Source organism: Macrosteles quadrilineatus, unplaced genomic scaffold (genome assembly GCF_028750875.1).
Source record: "Macrosteles quadrilineatus isolate MER2022 unplaced genomic scaffold, UCM_ALF_1.0 Scaffold_1__1_contigs__length_201487025, whole genome shotgun sequence".
Lineage (NCBI taxonomy): Eukaryota > Metazoa > Arthropoda > Insecta > Hemiptera > Cicadellidae > Macrosteles > Macrosteles quadrilineatus.
The window spans coordinates 109848921-109866543 of NW_026542594.1; the positions used below are offsets into that span (position 1 = coordinate 109848921).

Consider the following 17623-nt stretch of genomic DNA (forward strand, 5'->3'; position numbering starts at 1 on the left):
TTGATACCCTTCCCACCCACAATAAGCACATAAAACGATGTCTAAGCAATCGTAATTTGCTCCATTGAAACACGAAAGTCTATTGGCTGACATGACAGTGCATTATCGCCTCCTGACCAATGAGAACTGTTGTTACATACTTTTATTTTCAACATTCACCATTCGTTATAACATTACAAAATCGACATAGACTAAGGCTTATGATATTTTTCAATAAATACATTATGTCATAGAAGCACTTAAAACTTCACTAAACTCTTTAATCAGGTAGATAATACAGATAAATATGGACCTACTTTTTGGCGCAGTAATAAAAGCAAGCCTAACCATACGATGACGATGTTAAAGTTTAATGGTTGAATATAATTTTTCTATTGATGCGTATAATGCAGGGATGAAACTGAACATTTCGACGTGTTTAGGTTATTTTTGTATTAAAAATAAAAATAATACATCTAAATGTCTGACTTATTGATACAGACATTGTTTAGTATAATAAATTTCGTTTTGGCAGGACATTCGCGCGCCGGTTGTCTCATGAGTTGAGTCTGACATCTTGAAATGTAGATTGTGTTGTGCAATGACCTGCTAAACAATGTCACCGGCACCGTCGCTGTTTTGAACTAGATAGTTTCTAAATTGGCTATGAAAATTATTAACCGTGATTACAAAACTAATACTGTAGCTATAAAGTAAATCAGTGGCGTAACTACGGGGGGGGGGGGGGGGGGATGAGGAGGATAGAACCCCCCCCCCCCAAAGGCAAAAAAAAAAATAATAAAAATAACCGAATAACCTACTCCATAATGAACATTGTTCACAGAGAGTGGATCAGGAATTGTTGCGGGTAGTTTCATAATCTTTGCATATCAAATCGGGGATTTCCAGTGGCAATTACGTGGAAAGTCATCATATTAGGTTGGCAACACTGCTGCTCATGTGCTGTAAGTTCCCGCTCAGTCTGTTCTGGGTCTGGCGCGTTTCCTGTGCTTGTCGCCTGTCTGTGTTCTATGTGTTACTTGTTATTCAGTGATGATGTGTTCACAATGTCTAAGAGGAAAGCATCAGCATAGCAAAGCTTAATAACAGATTTGTTTAGAAAGTGTATGGTAACTAAAACTGAGCATACTGAAAGTGATGATAGTTCCTGATAACAAACAATAACATTCTGCCTTGCTTACTTTGCTTACTTGTAGGGGCGGGTGGGGGAGGGGTATCTGGTGCCTGGGGAGGGTCACTCTTTCCACCCGATAATTTTATCTACAGTCAGGGGCATGGCACGAAAAAAAATATTTGGAGGGAGACATTGAATTTCCCACCTATTTTACTCAAACTATATTAGGCTACACGAATTTCACAACTATATTAATATCAAGTTTTAACAGTAGCCTAAGGATATTATTTTACATTTAAATCCTCTTTACAGCTGAAATACACAAATAACAAGAAATTAAGGGCTTTCTCACAATATTGGTATTGGTGGGCTGTCAATCTTCATTGTTGATTGTGTCTTAAGTGTCTCAACAAATGTCTCAACACACTGTAGGTCTACTGATCAATAATACATTACGTTTTCAGCCTGTCAAAATCTATTTGAAATAAAAATTCAGTAGATACGGCTCTTCACGCGCAGCAGAGAAGGCAACAACAACAACTTAATGACAATTTGTTCGTTTTTTGTGTTGTGGTTTTGATTAATTAGTTACTTACTATTTCCTGATACCGACCGGCCAGAGACAGCCTCAATTGGGTAGATTTTTGGAGTTCTTTTGAACGTTCTTTACACCTCTAGAATGACTGAACAAGCGAGTTTGGAGTTCAAATTTTTCACAATTTTGGCTGGCCCGGACCCCCCCTTTTGGCTGGCCCCCCGGTATTGCGGCTCCTCAATCCCCCCCCCCCCAAAGCCATGTTCTAGTTACGCCACTAAAGTAAATAAATGTTAAAATAAAATATTTATCCCTGTCGGGTGTCGGTATCATCGGAATCGACTTTTGAATGGTGGTATCGATGACGATAATCGACACATCCCTTTTTAGAACTGCATCGTGACCAAATCGATGCATGCTGGATCGAATCGGGATTCAATGCATCAAATTGAAATTTCAATGCATCGCACTCGCTGCACACCACTACCTATCACTATCATTACGCCCAGTGTCAGCTGTCGCTGTCAGTGAAATGGTTGACGTAAGCGATGTCTAGGTTGCCGATTATTATTAGGCCTAGTATGTCAATATTGAAAGGGGTTAAGGGATTAAATAAAACTCAAACATTTTCCTTTCTTGTTATTAACTTGTCAAATATTAACAAAATCGGCTTAACCTCTACTACTCGACTCGAGTTGCGAGTATATTTAACTAAGTAGGCAAACAGCTAGGATTCGTAACGGCAACGGCAATTTACCCGCTCTAAACTGACTTAATCCGCCCGCACCGATTCGTAGCATTCAGTGGTTCAGTGTCAGTATCGGTATCGAACCCAAAACAGGCAAGTATCGAGTATCGACGATACCTCCATTTTGGTATAGAGTATCGGTATCGGCCCACCTCTACAGGTAACACATAAGTACATATGTGTTACAACTGTGAACTGTGTTACAACTAACCAAGGCCCCACAAGAAAAACAGGCCATGCTGCAGGATCCATGACGTTACACTAGTGGATAGATTTCATTGATAAATTCATTGCCATCACCATTCCCATATGTTTTAGGTAAATAAACAAGCTGGCTGTTTGTAAGATTTTAATGGTAAGAGTTTAGTACAACTATCCACCACTGTGACGCAATGTTGCGCTGCCCGTGCTGCAGCATGGCCTGTTTTTTCTAGTGGGGCCTTGCAACCAGCAAAAACAGAATAAAAACAGAAGGGCCACTCGAGACGAAAGCTGTCGCCACTTTTACACCGCTGGCTGCGCACCAAGGTTGCGCACCAAGGTGGCGTCCGCTCTGGATGAGTCACTGTAGTGGTGCGCGCACACCGTACCGTATTCATTGGCATAGTCGCACACACCCTGCTTGTTTTATGTTTTACTTTATACTGTACGTCTTGCAAATGCCTCAAAACAGGAGAGAACTGTTTTGAAATGGAATCTGAACATAGCCATATTTATATTATACTTCTTTTAATAAAATCTGTTTGTAAAAGATACTTCAATGTAAGATTGCACCGCCATTCAAATCTCAAAACTAAAAGAAGAGAGGTTTTAATCGGTTTAATAGTAAGGCTGTAAGTTTGTGTATAAAGCTAACATATTTTTCAAGCTTCTAAAATAAGCTACGCAATACAGTAATAAACCATTATTTAAAAATAAATACACGTCGGTAACGACCAAACTTTGTATTTCCATGATCTCATTTTTATGCATGAAGTTGCAATACTCCATTTACGATTCACATGCCTGTATCACATGAAAATTTATGTTTTTTTAGTTTATGTTTACTATTATAAATTTTATTTTATTTACGTATATTTAGTTTGCAGCGCTCAACACCTGGTCCTCGCCGCACCGTAGGACGGATATTACTCACTCTTCAACTTAATTTATTTTGATTACCAAAGATCGTAAAATTTCCCCAAAAACATATGTTAAGGTTTAACTCATGCTCTCAAACTTTTCCACAGACAAAACTTTCCTGACCAAAAAATAAAAAACTTCCTCACTGAGTAACTTTTTCATGTCACGATTTAAAAATTACTGCAAACGGTCAACTTCAATTAGGTAATAAGATTGCATTGAGGTTAAAATTAATACTTTTAATTACACCATTAGCATCCACAATTAATATAGTTTAATTGTGCTGAGTTTCAAAATGTCAAACAGCGGTGTTAATGAAAAGCGCGCACTACAAAATTCTCCGTTTCTAAGCGCTACTTTCAACCTGATGCCGCCCCAAAGATGGTGGAACTGGTGACAATCCTAGTAATGGTTGTATATAGCGCATGGCCCTTCTATTTTTATTCTGTGTTCGCTGCTTGCAACTAACCAACCACCTTTGTTTAGTTGTAACAAGGGATCTTTTAATATCTGCTTTGTTGGGTAATTAATGAGAAATTTCAAATATTAAAGTTCAGAGCCAGTAATTAATAAGGTCATAAATACTGAACATAGAAAGTATTTAACGTAAAGGCAATAACAACAATTGAATAGTAAATTTACAGATCAAATTGTTGGGCTCGTTCCTTTGACAATAGGAGTATTTGTATAATATTGTAAAGACACGATTAGTAAAAAAATGTTTTGAATGTTATTGCTATTCTGTATAGCCTATGTTTTAAAATTCATATCACCACACATAAGAGAAAAGGGGTTGGTTAATAATACTAAACTGAACTTCTAAGAATATGTATTAATGTTCACAATGGTGCTTAAATACATTACATGTTGTGAAAGAAAAACCAAAACCAATTTCTTAAATCTCTGTCTTACACATAACTTATTGTTATTACATTCATTCATAATGTTTAACGTAAAGGCAATAACAACAATTGAATAGTAAATTTACAGATCAAATTGTTGGGCTCGTTCCTTTGACAATAGGAGTATTTGTATAATGTTGTAAAGACACGATTAGTAAAAAAATGTTTTGAATGTTATTGCTATTCTGTATAGCCTATGTTTTAAAATTCATATCATCACACATAAGAGAAAAGGGGTTGGTTAATAATACTAAACTGAACTTCTAAGAATATGTATTAATGTTCACAATGGTGCTTAAATACATTACATGTTGTGAAAGAAAAACCAAAACCAATTTCTTAAATCTCTGTCTTACACATAACTTATTTTTATTACATTCATTGATAATGTTTCTCGCATTGGAGAAACAAACGGTTTTATAAAATAGTGTCACTATCAGTTTCATTAGTTTCAAAGCGTGACTTTCGTCAGAAATGTCATTGCTTGAAACATGGTTTGTAAGCAAATTTCCTTGAAATTTCATGCATGCTGATAAAATGCATCTACGAGAACAAAACTTAGGCGTATCTTTATTTTGCAAGAACAAAATATACAAATACTTAACAAACCTAAAAACTTCCTTGGTAACATAAATCAATTTACCATTTGATACAAAAGAAGTGAACTTTGAAAAACTTGAATTAATCGCAGAACTGTCATAGAGTAAGTTAGAACATTCTTCACAGTTAACCTCTATATCTACCTTTCGCACAACAAAGCCACAAATGTTGCGCTATAAATCACTCTACTTCAAACAAACTGCACACTTAATTGTAAATTGTTCGATCACATGTTAAAAATCATCTCTTCAACTACAACTTTGTCGCTTAAAGTTTTTTTCTGGCCCAAAAATAAAATACTTCCTCGCATACTAACTTTTTCATGTCACAATGAAGAAATTTTTACTCTTTTTATGGAAATTTTATTTCAAATCAAAAGTAAAAATTATTTATTCCATTACATTCTGAATTTGATGCAAATTACGAATATATAAACATTATTGTACTTAATCTTTGTTATTGAAGGCTAGGAGTGAGTTAACAACTTCGGGCACTATTCGATGAATTGGCTAAAATCCGTTGGGTCCCCCATGGTGGTGGAGGAAGGAGTTTAAGTTTAGAGAGAAAATACAAAGAATAAATAGGTCTTACATAAAGATGATTTAGGATAATATTGTTGTTTTTTAGCTAATTTCCCATAAAGGGAATAAGCTATTACCGTAGTACTCATGGTAAGACCTGGACGGATTTAATTTTTCATTTTGAGGTCCCTAGAGGCCAAAAACACCATCCGTTCAAACTCATATGTATATATGTGTCCGTTAGCGCGATAACTCAAGCAAAAATGATCCAATTTTGATGAAATTTGGTACAAACGTGTAAACCTATGTTTATTCAAACGAGTTTGCGATCCAGCATAATCGGACCATGGGAACAGGGGTTTCTGGGGGGTTTCATGGGGTAAAAATAGGGTTTCCCATTTTTGACCCTAAAAACAAAAAATTTTGCAATTTCTTTTTAAACCGTTTTGTAGAGCTTAAAAAAATAATAATTTAGTATATTGAAGCGCTGTTGTATGCCTAACGGTCACGGAGAAAATTCAAAAATAGTGTAATGTAAAATTCCCATCTTATTCTTGTGGAGAAAATGAAAATTGTTGTTTACTTGTTTATGGATATATATTGATAAAATTTGGCAAATTTATTAATTTCATCCTATAGGTACTATTGATGTATGGTCAAAAAACACTTTTTACCTTCCCCATAGCAGCAAACCTAATCACTCGTTAAATCTAATGTTATTTAAATAGGGAATAAATATGTCTTATTTATAGAAATATTTTAGTAAAAATGTAATCAGACAAGTTGAAATTCGCTTAGTCTGCAGGTTTGCTGCGGCGTAGGTATTTATTTTTTATAACATTGGGATTTGGTTGGCAAGGTCATCGAACTACGGTTAGTAGTATAATTGACTAATAGTCTAAAGTAGTATACACATTATACAACCAATCCAGCCCCAGAAAAACTGTAAAAGATACCGGTAACGGATTGTTCTGAAAATATAAGAGTAGGCCTACATTATAATTAAATTGTAACTTGAAAATGTATCACAATCATTTAAAAACCAATATTAAGTAAGTAAAACAAAACAATACAACGTATCCTCGCACTCACATATAATATATTATAAAAAATATGTATTGTTTCCATTTTAAATACAAATATTGTTGACTTATTTCTATGTATCCTCAGAGCTGTAGCTTTATTTTTGTCCAATTTGAGCCCAGTCGGTTCAGTAGTTTTTAAGTTTAGCTCATACAAACACACAGACACCATCTCTTCTTGATAATAGTAATATAAGGTGGATGTATAGATTTCTCCTCTGTCAATAAATTTGTTTGTTAAGATTGTATACCCTTTTGCCAAATATGCCGCTAAACCTTTAATTTGTATTTTGAATCACTGCAATTCAATATTTGTTTTAGATCAAAAGCACAATCTCATTTACTATCCTTTCAAAGATATCCACTGCTGGTAGTGATTTCAGAATGAAAAAAATAACATTTCTCTTAAAAGTTTCTCCTGTTAAGTCATTGACATTGTTGTTTCTATAATTTTAGCAAAGATGGATGACAGAAATGTCTGAAGGCCTAAATCCATCAGGTGATCTTGATAACGAAAATGGTGGAGAATACATGGCCATCAATCCTCCAACATCTTTTTCCAAGAAGAAAACTCTGAAGACCAGGCGAAAACAAAAGGAAGCCAAGAAAGAAGCTCTAGAAAAACTCAAGCAACGAATTGAAAAGAAAAAAACAGCTGATGTTTATAAGTAAGTCGCAAACAATTCAGCAACTTCCCCACATCTACATTTCAATAACATGCTGATATCTATATGCAAGGCAATCGTTTTGAATCACAGAACAGTCATACATTATACTTTAGTAGAGATATTGATGTTGTGATTTCTTCAGGTTTTAGAATGTGCCAGACTAAAAAATGTTTGTTAAGTGTCTGCTAGAATGAAACAATATACAGTATTTTTATCTCAGATTTTATTGTAGTAAAAGTTTGAGCAGTGCCAGATTTAGGGTACTTGTGGACGTAAGCTAAACCAACCCAAGTGTAGGGATTATCTTTCCCGTAATCTTGGCAAAATTATAAACATCTCCCACAAAAAAAAATTACTGCAGCCATGGATTTTATTGAACAAAATTTGTTCTTAAAATATACACTGTGACTCCCTTTTATTTGCGGCTTTTGGACACAGCCTAATCGGCCTAGTGGTAATTCTGGCACTGAATTTGTGGAAAGCCCAAAAAAAATTATCAAATTAATAAGGATTTGGGAGTAAATTACCCATAAAAAAATGTTTGTTATGTTTCCATGTAAAATAGAATAATTTATTTTGATTAAATAAAATTTTCTTTTGGTTCAACCCAGACAGCACACTTTCTCCTCAGGACATCCCACAGATATTGCGACAGGATATGCAAGATATCCCATAGTGGTCCTATGGTCAACCTGGGATATCCCAGGATATCCACAGGAATGCGTAATGTCCCCGCCCGGGGATGTCCTACGGATAAGCTCACACGTATATCCGTGGGATATCCGAGGTCATCCCAGGGTAGTCCTCAGGACATTCTCAGGACATATGGGACTACTATGGGATGTCCCTGGGATAAAGTGTGGTCTGGGCCTGAACATATAAAACACAAAATAATATAGATTTAGTATGAAAAGCTTAATTATAAGTTTAGTAAATTGATTAAATAGTTAATAAACACAAATTTTGAAGAAAAAACGAGAAAAAGGTTTTTGGCCCAGACGGGTTTTGAACCTGGTACCTTCGCCTTATGAGCCTCTTACCTTACCTCCTAAACTATATGCGCTTGATGATTATGGGTGTTTTCAAGTGGTTTAAGAAAGAGTAGCCGACAGTTGCAATGGTCGCAATACTTAAAATATTTTTGATACTACAGTATAGGCTATATATGATTCTGTTAATCTGTTTAGGCCTCAAGTAGTTGAATTGTTTTTCTGGTAGTTGGAGGGGATACTGGTATTTGAATATAGATTATTTAATCACCATTAGATTAGCACTGTTATAATTGATTGTTATATGATTAAAATTAGTTTTTGGTTGTTTTATTAATTTAAAGTTAGAATTAAATTCACATTTCACACAACTATGATAGAACTCTAGTTTTCCTGAACTCAGTGGTAGTAATATGTCAGTAAAGTAAAGTCAACCTTTGCTAGCCATAGTATTAACAAGACATATTTTCAATCTGGGAAACCTTAAACTTTTAAAATAAATTATAAAACCTCAACATCTTAATGCGTGGGAATCTTATTTTTAGAAAAAAACAGACCAAAATTATTTGTTAAATAATGAAGACGGCCCAATTATAAATTCGGAATTACTGAAAATAATTACATCAAGAACAACACTGTCACATATCCAAAGTTCAAAAGATTAATTTTTCTAATATTATTTTTTTTTTTCCAATATCCTTTAAATCATCTGTTTTAACTTTGTTTAAAATTAATTTATTAAGTAAATATTTACTTTTTGTACTAGTGTAAACACAGCCTGAAGATGGAAACCAAGTTTCTGAAAGCACTAGTGAAAAAAACAAATTATTATATATTGGCCTTGTTGAACATTTAAATTTAGATATACATTTCATCAGTGGTAGTATTTTTTTTCTTCAGTTTGTTACCGGGACATTACAGGATATCCAGTGGATTTTGTACATGTCCCGGGATGTCATGGGACATTCTGGGATATCCTATGGCATTCGTACATATCCCGGGACTTTACCGGATATCCTGAGGTTAACTTACAAATCCCGGGACATTACGGTATATTGTAGGATATCCTGTGGATTTCGTACTCGTCCCAGGATTTTGCGGGATATCCTGAGGATAGCGTACATATCCCGAGACATTCTCAGGACATATGGGACTACTATGGGATGTCCCTGGGATAAAGTGTGCTGTCTGGGAAGGTGTTTAAGAGACCTGTGCACTGGTAGAATGTATTAATTTGATTTAAATTTAAAAAAAAAATTATAGAAGCCTGTCTTCTATGATTTCATTTGTGAATGTCTTTCAGGTTGAGGAGAATGGAAAAGGAGATAACTGAGAAAGAGCAAAAGTGGGCTGCAGTTAGGGAGAAACGTGCTAAAAAGAAAGCATCTGAAGAGAACATGACGAAAAAGCTATCCAAAAGGAAATTTGAAGAACCAGATTTACCATTTAGTAGACCTCATGAAATAACTGGAAATCTCCGCGCCTTGAAACCTGAGGGAAATATACTGGTTGATCGATACTACAGCATGCAGAAGCGAAATGTCCTAGAGGTCACTGCGAAACAACTCAAGTAAGTATTTATAATATTCTTGGTATTCCTTTCTACCACATTCTACACACACCCTTAAACTTGACTGGCTTAAAGTTCATGCAAACAAAATAGAACCCGTTTTTGTTTGCACAAGCACTAGCAAATCTGGACAGATCTAAACTCAAATAACTGTTTATATGTTTTAGGTTTAACGTTCTATTCACTGCTGATATATTCAGGCCCGGATTTCCCAATAGGCCCGGTAGGCCCAGGCCTATGGGCGCGAGCTCCCAGAGGGAGCAAGAACGAGAGGAATTTTTTTTTTTAATATCTAAAAATAAATAGTCGTAGTTGATAAAAAAAACTCTGGCTAATAAAGCAATCTGATTCAGAAGTTCGAAGAAATAATTGTTAGTAGATTTAAACTAGGGATGGACGGGATTCAATTTTTAGTTCGGGACGGGACGGGACAGGATTTTTATTTCCTTCCTGATTTTCGGGACGGGACGGGACGGGATTTTTTTCTGTGTATAAAAAGAAAGTCTTGAGTATTTCACTTACCAAAAAAGACATACAAAATCCATTTTTATCGTTTGTGGCACTGATCTATAAAAAAAAAACAAAAAATGGGTAACAATTTACAGGTACCTATAGAAACTTGTGACTCGCGGTCGAAATGACTGGCAGTCACGGTGTGATCTTAAAAATGACCGCGTTCACGGGGCGATCGTCGGTATGACTCGCGGTCACGGCATGATCGTCGGTATTACTCGCGATCACGGCACGATCGTCGGCATGACTCCGCGGTCACGGCGCGATCGTCGGTAGGACTCAGTTTTGCTTTGTAAATATAACCTAGATGCAGTACCACCAGGGAAGTTTAGTTCACGTTGGTGACACTGGACGTTAGTTTTGACATACTTTTGTTTCTATTATTTTAGGGTTAGTTCTAATGATGTGTGTCTTAATTTCTTGTAATATAACCAGGAGACGACCTATTGTTAATGATTATATTATTTTATTTTGGATAAACTAAGTTTAAATAAAAATAATTGTTTCCAGCTAATTCATAATGATGACAAATCTACTAAAGGAGTATGTTTAATCTATGGTATCACGTACTGTATGAAGTTAATGTATTTGGGCCTGGTATTGGAATCAATGGCCATGTTTTTTGCAGGAATTCTCTGTGGGTTGGAGTGTTTTGTTTTAGACCCACAAGCGTGAGCATTTACTAAAAGCATTAAATGAAACTTGCTAAAAGTGTTTAAGACGGCATTTTGTTAAGGCTAAATCAGTCAATTCTTCAAAAAACCTTTCAATGATAAAATTCCGACAAGGAGTGGTATTCAAGCAATTAACTTAGGCCTATGGGCATGATAACTGTGACCAGTCTAGGGGGCGGAAAATTATTCGGGCCTAGGGGTGCCAAAATGCTAAATCCGGCCCTGGATATATTAAACCTTAAAAGGAAAAGAAATTACAGTATAGTGTTTTTAACCCTTTTTATTGCATTATTAATTTATTTTTTCTGATGTTGCGTCCTTTTATGTCTTTATCATGAATGAACGGGGGAGCAAGCTGGTCTAGTGGTTAGAGCAAGGGACTTCGGTTTCTGAGGCAAAAAAAAAATAATTTCAAATCCCACCAAATCACCAATAGATTTGATCTAAGTGATAATGCCACAACCCCTAGGTCTAGCCTGAAGTAATGTGGAAAACAACTCGTGCCTAGCATCCTAAGAATGTATGAATGAGGGTGGTTTTTAAAGTAAGGGCCGTTTCTGCGTATAGCTCCGTAGATCATGTGTACGCTGCAACGAGGCTCCTCGCCGCTTACTTGCATAATTTGTGAACAGAATGACACAATTTACTGCTCTGTAGATAACGTGTTAATCACAAGCGTGTACGCTTTGCTGTGTGTTTTAAAAGTTTTAAATTATTGAATCTTCGCTGTGAGCGAGATAAGGTCAGTGAATTTTTTAATGAAGGTCATGGCTCTAATGTGATGACTGTGGGAAGGGTAAAGTGTGTGGAAATGGGTTAGGAGTGTAAAAAGGGCTGTGAAAACATTTTTCCTTAGTGGTCTTTTGGGAGAAGTCCGGTAAAGTGAAAGGTCAGTGGATTAGTTGAAAATTGTTTGGTTTACCTACTTCACTTTAGTTTTCAGTTAATAGGTTTAACTAATGAGAGTAAATTCAGTATCCACTTTCTTTCTTCATCAAGTTTACAATCTTACTGTTACAAATGAAACTGACAAAAAATTACTCAGTGAAAGTAGGCAATAACAATAATTTATTTGAACCATTTAACCTTTTTAGTGCTACAGAGTCACTGACAGCGCCATGCTGAAAAGTGCTAGGGTATTTTGACCAAATAAGCAAGCTCTTAGAAAAAAAAAAAAATCATATCTCCCTAATTTCTTTATATATTTGAACCAAATCTTTTTTGTCTTTTAAACAAATAAATGCACTAAAAAGTAGTGATGGTGAAAACTAGAAATTTCGAATCTCGAATCCAAAACCTAAACTTAAAAAATCAAATCCCGAATCTCAAATCTCAAAACATGAACGCGAAACTATTTAGTTACCTGGTCAAGTTGATGAATACAGGTAATGATAGCATTTTCATTATGATTATGCGATCAAAACTGAAAGAGATTTGACTCCTGAACGACATATAATAACATAAATGTGACGGATAAACTTCTAACCCAAAATAACATATTTTTTTATAAACAACAAAGTTAACAATGCTAACAAATAAATGAAATTCTTGACATTGAAATAAACATGAATATTGGTAAATATTACTTTTGTTTAACAAATTTTGAAAATTGATATGAAAATGAAACTGAATTGTAAGCTGTTCCAGTATTTAAGATGCCTTTTGCAGTTCAGTTCAGAATACAATTGACTTGTTTCATTAGTATTAATGGAGATGACGTGTTTGCTCCATTGCTAACAGCTTGTGTGTAAACATGAGGGTCGTTATAAACAATAATAATTACACAAAAAATGTCAGCATTTAAAAAAATAAAAGTGCCAAAACTTCCAATTTCAAAACTTTTGAATCTCGAAACTCGCCTATCGAATCTCGAAACCAAAACTTTTCCAAAGTTTTGATGGTTTTGAGATTTGGCTTTGACACATCACTACTAAAAAGTAATGACCCAATTGTTAGATTTTAGGTAGCCTACACCAACAACATTTTTTTACAAATAAATGTTATCTTATTTTACAAATGAAATAAAAACTCGAGGATTTTTTTACAATGATTATATGGTAACCACTGTAAGTAGGATACTGTAGTGATCATTTTGATACAAAAATTATGCCATTACACGTCATACAATGTTTCTTATAATAGAAAACGTGTTATCACGATCCATTGTTTACACTCTCAAGGCTATGGAGAACATTCACCAACAATGCACTTTATATTGTATTTGTTTTGGTTTTATGAAAATGAATCACTTACAATAACTATATATGTAAAAACACTACACATACTAACTTTAGAAAACATAACTTAACTTTGTTTTAAACAAACAACAGCGCAAACGTAAAACATAATTCGTTGTCAGTCACTGCGCACAAAGAAACAAAGAATTAAAAAGTAAACAGCTGACCACTAGCGACAGTAATGGAGGGAAATGACCGACGATCGATAATTTGAAGCCTTTGGATCATACTGATGAATCAACCAGTCAATAAGTTCACGGCATCAATGCGTACTTTACGAAATAAGAATAGTCGCTCTAGTAGCACTTTAAGGTAAAAATACATCGTCGCGGTCAGCGACTTTGTAGCACTAGAAGGGTTAACATCTTCTTTAAAAGACAACACACAACTCTACTAACTTTTTCCTACAGTTACCTAACAATGTACATGTTCTCTCACTGATTTGAGAAAGCAAAGTGGCCAATTCGCTCATCAGTGAGACAATGTTAACATTGTCTCACTCTAATTACTTTGTCTCACTCCAGATTTGCAACGTGAAGGCACGAAATAGTGAGCGCGTAACATGCAGGCAACGTCGTATGCACGCAAAATACTTTGGCAGCACTGGCTATAAATCAGCTGGTCAGCTGTTGTACTGTTGTATTTGTCACTTCACATTAAATGTTATATTAAAAGTTCACTTCTGTGTAAAAATAGGTTATGTTTCTTCACAAATTTATTTGTTTTATGGTAACTGTAGGATACATCGTCGCGGTCAGCGACTTTGTAGCACTAGAAGGGTTAACATCTATATAATTAATACGCTACATGAAACTTTGTCGGTTGAACTCCTCCGCCATTTCTTAACCGATTTTAACCATTGACGTCTCATTGGAAAGAGCGTGTTGCGTAGATTTGCAAACTGGCCTTACATTTTTGAAAAAGTCCCTTGGGCTCTGCCCCAGTGGCTTTGAAAGTTCCCATGTTATCCTTATGAAGAACATAATTGTTTACATTTTGATCAGCTGTATAATTTAATAGCTGTTATTTATTTTTCAATTCAATGAAACGCATTAAGTATATTTATTTACTATTTGAGTTTGTGTTAACATAACCTTAAAGACGGATCGCGTTAGTATGGTTGTACCTTAAATTTGTGTAATTATCGTTGTTTTGTGTCGCTATGACGGATCGTGTTGGCATGATTGTAACTTAAATTTGTGCATTTATCGTTGTTTTGTGTAGTTATAATTTGTTTATTTGTTGTTTTTTTCTTTTAAATGCCTCCGACGCGACGACAACGAAACATAGCCAGGACTGACAGGAGGTGTAATCGTGATAACGACCGCAGCTACACATAGTGGCGCGTAAAATAGGCTTAACTTATCACAGTCAGCACCTGACCCTGGACAATCTCAACTATTAGGTTACAAATGCGCCCTAACACTACCCCAAAACGACTTTGCGTTCTCAATTGGCCCACTATTCGTTCTCAATTGACCTGTGTTGCCTGTACAGCGAGGCATTTTGAGAAGGAGAAAACCGGACGGAATGCTTTAGGTTTTTCAATAACGAAGATAAACATGGTCTGAGTTACACACCGCGGTAATATTTGAGTTGACTCTTTTAAACTCATTGTAAATATGACTGTTATTCATTTTGAAATAACTCCTGTAATACTTTGCAATTGCTCGAATTCGAGCAACATGTACACTCGTCTTCTTTAAAAGACAACACACAACTCTACTAACTTTTGTTTACATTTTTTCATTAAAATTAATAACAAGTGTTTTAATTATTAGTAGGCATTCTAATTCTAATTTGTTGATACAATTTGAAATGATTTAATAAAATTCAGATTTTTATCAATCTTATAGGCCTATGATCGTAAAACTGGCAAAGTATGTATGCTTAAGGCGATCGGCGGGTTTATCTGATACCTTAACTCAATATTTTCGGCACAACGACTTCATCTTTTATAGATAACATCATCAAGTGACCAATTTAGGTTTGTTCAACTGAAGAATTCGTTGGGCAATCGATTTTTTCGAGCTTCTGATGCAGAATTGTCGGATTTCTTCGACTATGTCATCGCTTGTTATTAGCCAGGTGAATGTCTTTTCAAACCAGCTTCAAGTTTCTTTATCATCAAGGAGATTTAAATTTAGTTTAATTTAGCAATAGATATAAACTATGCGAACCACAGATTGGAATTTGTGTCTTCTGTTGTGCCGTAAACCGTCGTGCTGGCGACTGGCGTCAAGCGCATGAGTCACAATAAAGGCCTACCACCGTACACCTGTTTTGCGCATGCAAAGGCCAAAGTTTCCTCCCTTGCTACAAGGGAAATAAAACTTAGTTATTTTAGCTTCAATTTGAAGTATAAAACGTTTAGTTACCTTAAAAAGTACACAAACAATTATCATTTAATAACCCGGCATTCTTTTAAAACACCCTTTAAATCAGTGGAAATAGGTTGATATTGTATGTAGTAAAAAAAACAAACCCCTTTAATACAATTAATAATTTTTTTTATTCAATCAATTATCATTGTATCCTGTTACGTAATTGACCCAATCTTATTCATCATCAGACTGAAGTTCTACTGCTTGCTAAGAGTTTCCGCGTTATTATTATTATGCTAGTTTATTATGGTAGTCTAGCAACAATGAAAATGTTCAGAACATTCTAATTTTTAAATTAAAATAATAAAATATTTTTTAAATAATTTTTTAAAAACTTTTTTATTGGAAATTAATGTTTTTTTTACGAATTTTCAAATGTATTTTCTGAATATTGCATTTTATGGCTAAACGGTTAATTGTATCGAAATATTCTAAATACGAAAGTTGTAGCTCTTTCTTTGGCGAACATGTTTCACATTTAATGTTTTTTTATACGATGAATAGTTTTTGGACGCCATTTTCCAAGATGGCGGCCGTAGCACAAGTTTTTTTTCGAGGACTTTTTAGTATTTTATTCCGGAAGTAAAACTCAATATACGTACCTAGTTTTACACGTATAAGAGTTTTTTTAGGTAATTTCTCAAATATGACTAGACTAAATATAAAAACATTGACAACAGCTGGCAATTTAAAACCAGTAAGTTTAACCAACTCAGCATATATAACATCCTCCCACCCAAGTTAATTAACTTATGGTTGATTAACTTGTACTTTAGGTCGTGTACTTCTTCTTGTAACTACTTTTCTCTCTTCATTAGAGTATATTTCCAATGGTTATAAATGTTTTACTCGGCGAATCAATTCATTGTCCGGTGTCTTCAATATTACTGTGCGTACGATTCCATCTCTTCCTTTCATTACTTCAATGATTCTGGCAATCACCCAGTTTATCCGCTTGCCAAAATCATTACCATCAGTACTATTTCCCCCACTTCAGGGTTCTCTGTAACTTTTGACATTATTATGGTGTAATAATTTACCAAGATACTCGATTCTGAATCTTGGATTCAGCCCTTCTCTTATTTTCTTTCTGTATACAGCTTTCTTCGGTAAATTAATCTCCTCAATAGCGTCTAAATCGGGTTGTGTCACATCTCTTATATCTTTAAAAAACATTGATGGAGTGATGGGACTCAATTCATTCAGATCATCCGACATGTAAGTAAGCGGTCGAGCATTGATAACACTTTCACATTCGCATAATGTAGATGACATTTCTTTATAGTTCAAACTAGTTTTCTTCAAAACTCTCATTGGAGAATGTTGATTGTTTGACTCCCACCGTTTAACATGTGCTGAAGCACCAAATACGGGTCTCACTGGTGTAGTCGCACTGTCCTTGAGAAACTGTTCTATGTGGTATGAACTGCTTGATGTGATCTACCTCGTTACGGGGAACTGATTCAGTGATTCCTTCACTCTGCCGACTTCTAAAAACTTGTTGATACTTATTAAAATAACCATTATTTGTAGTCTTATCGGTTGTTGATTGAAGTCGTTTCTTTGAAAGTTCCAAGTTATTAGGATGTATGTTACAATCCTCAACCAAAGATAACTTCATTATGACCTTCTTTGTTATCACCTCACTCTTCACCGTATTCTTAAAATGTTCTAGTGTCATCTCATGTAACTCTTCTTTTGACTCCTGTTCAACGGGATCAGTAATACCAAGTGTCTCTAATTTCCAGAACATCGAAATATCCTCAGAAGGATCACTAAAAGAAAACATAGTAACACATGATGTATTGCATTCTATCTTACTGTTATCAGTTTCCACAACACTAGATAAGCGACCTATTAATGTCCAGCCTAGAAAAGTTTCCATTGCGACAAGTCCACTATTCAGCTGAACTTTGTTACCTGTGAACAACTTACCAGCAACATCTGCACCAATTAATACTTCA

General features: G+C 35.0%; 1 protein-coding gene across 1 annotated transcript in view; it reads left to right on the forward strand.

Moving 5' to 3' along the window:
• Nucleotides 1–17623, forward strand: part of LOC128999772 (ribosome biogenesis protein NOP53-like) — a 97088-nt gene that overhangs the window by 79009 nt on the left and 456 nt on the right. Inside the window, exons 5-6 of the mRNA XM_054426447.1 lie at nt 7081–7292; nt 9585–9851. Of these exons, the coding sequence (XP_054282422.1) occupies nt 7081–7292; nt 9585–9851 (479 nt within the window). The remainder of the gene's footprint in view (nt 1–7080; nt 7293–9584; nt 9852–17623) is intronic.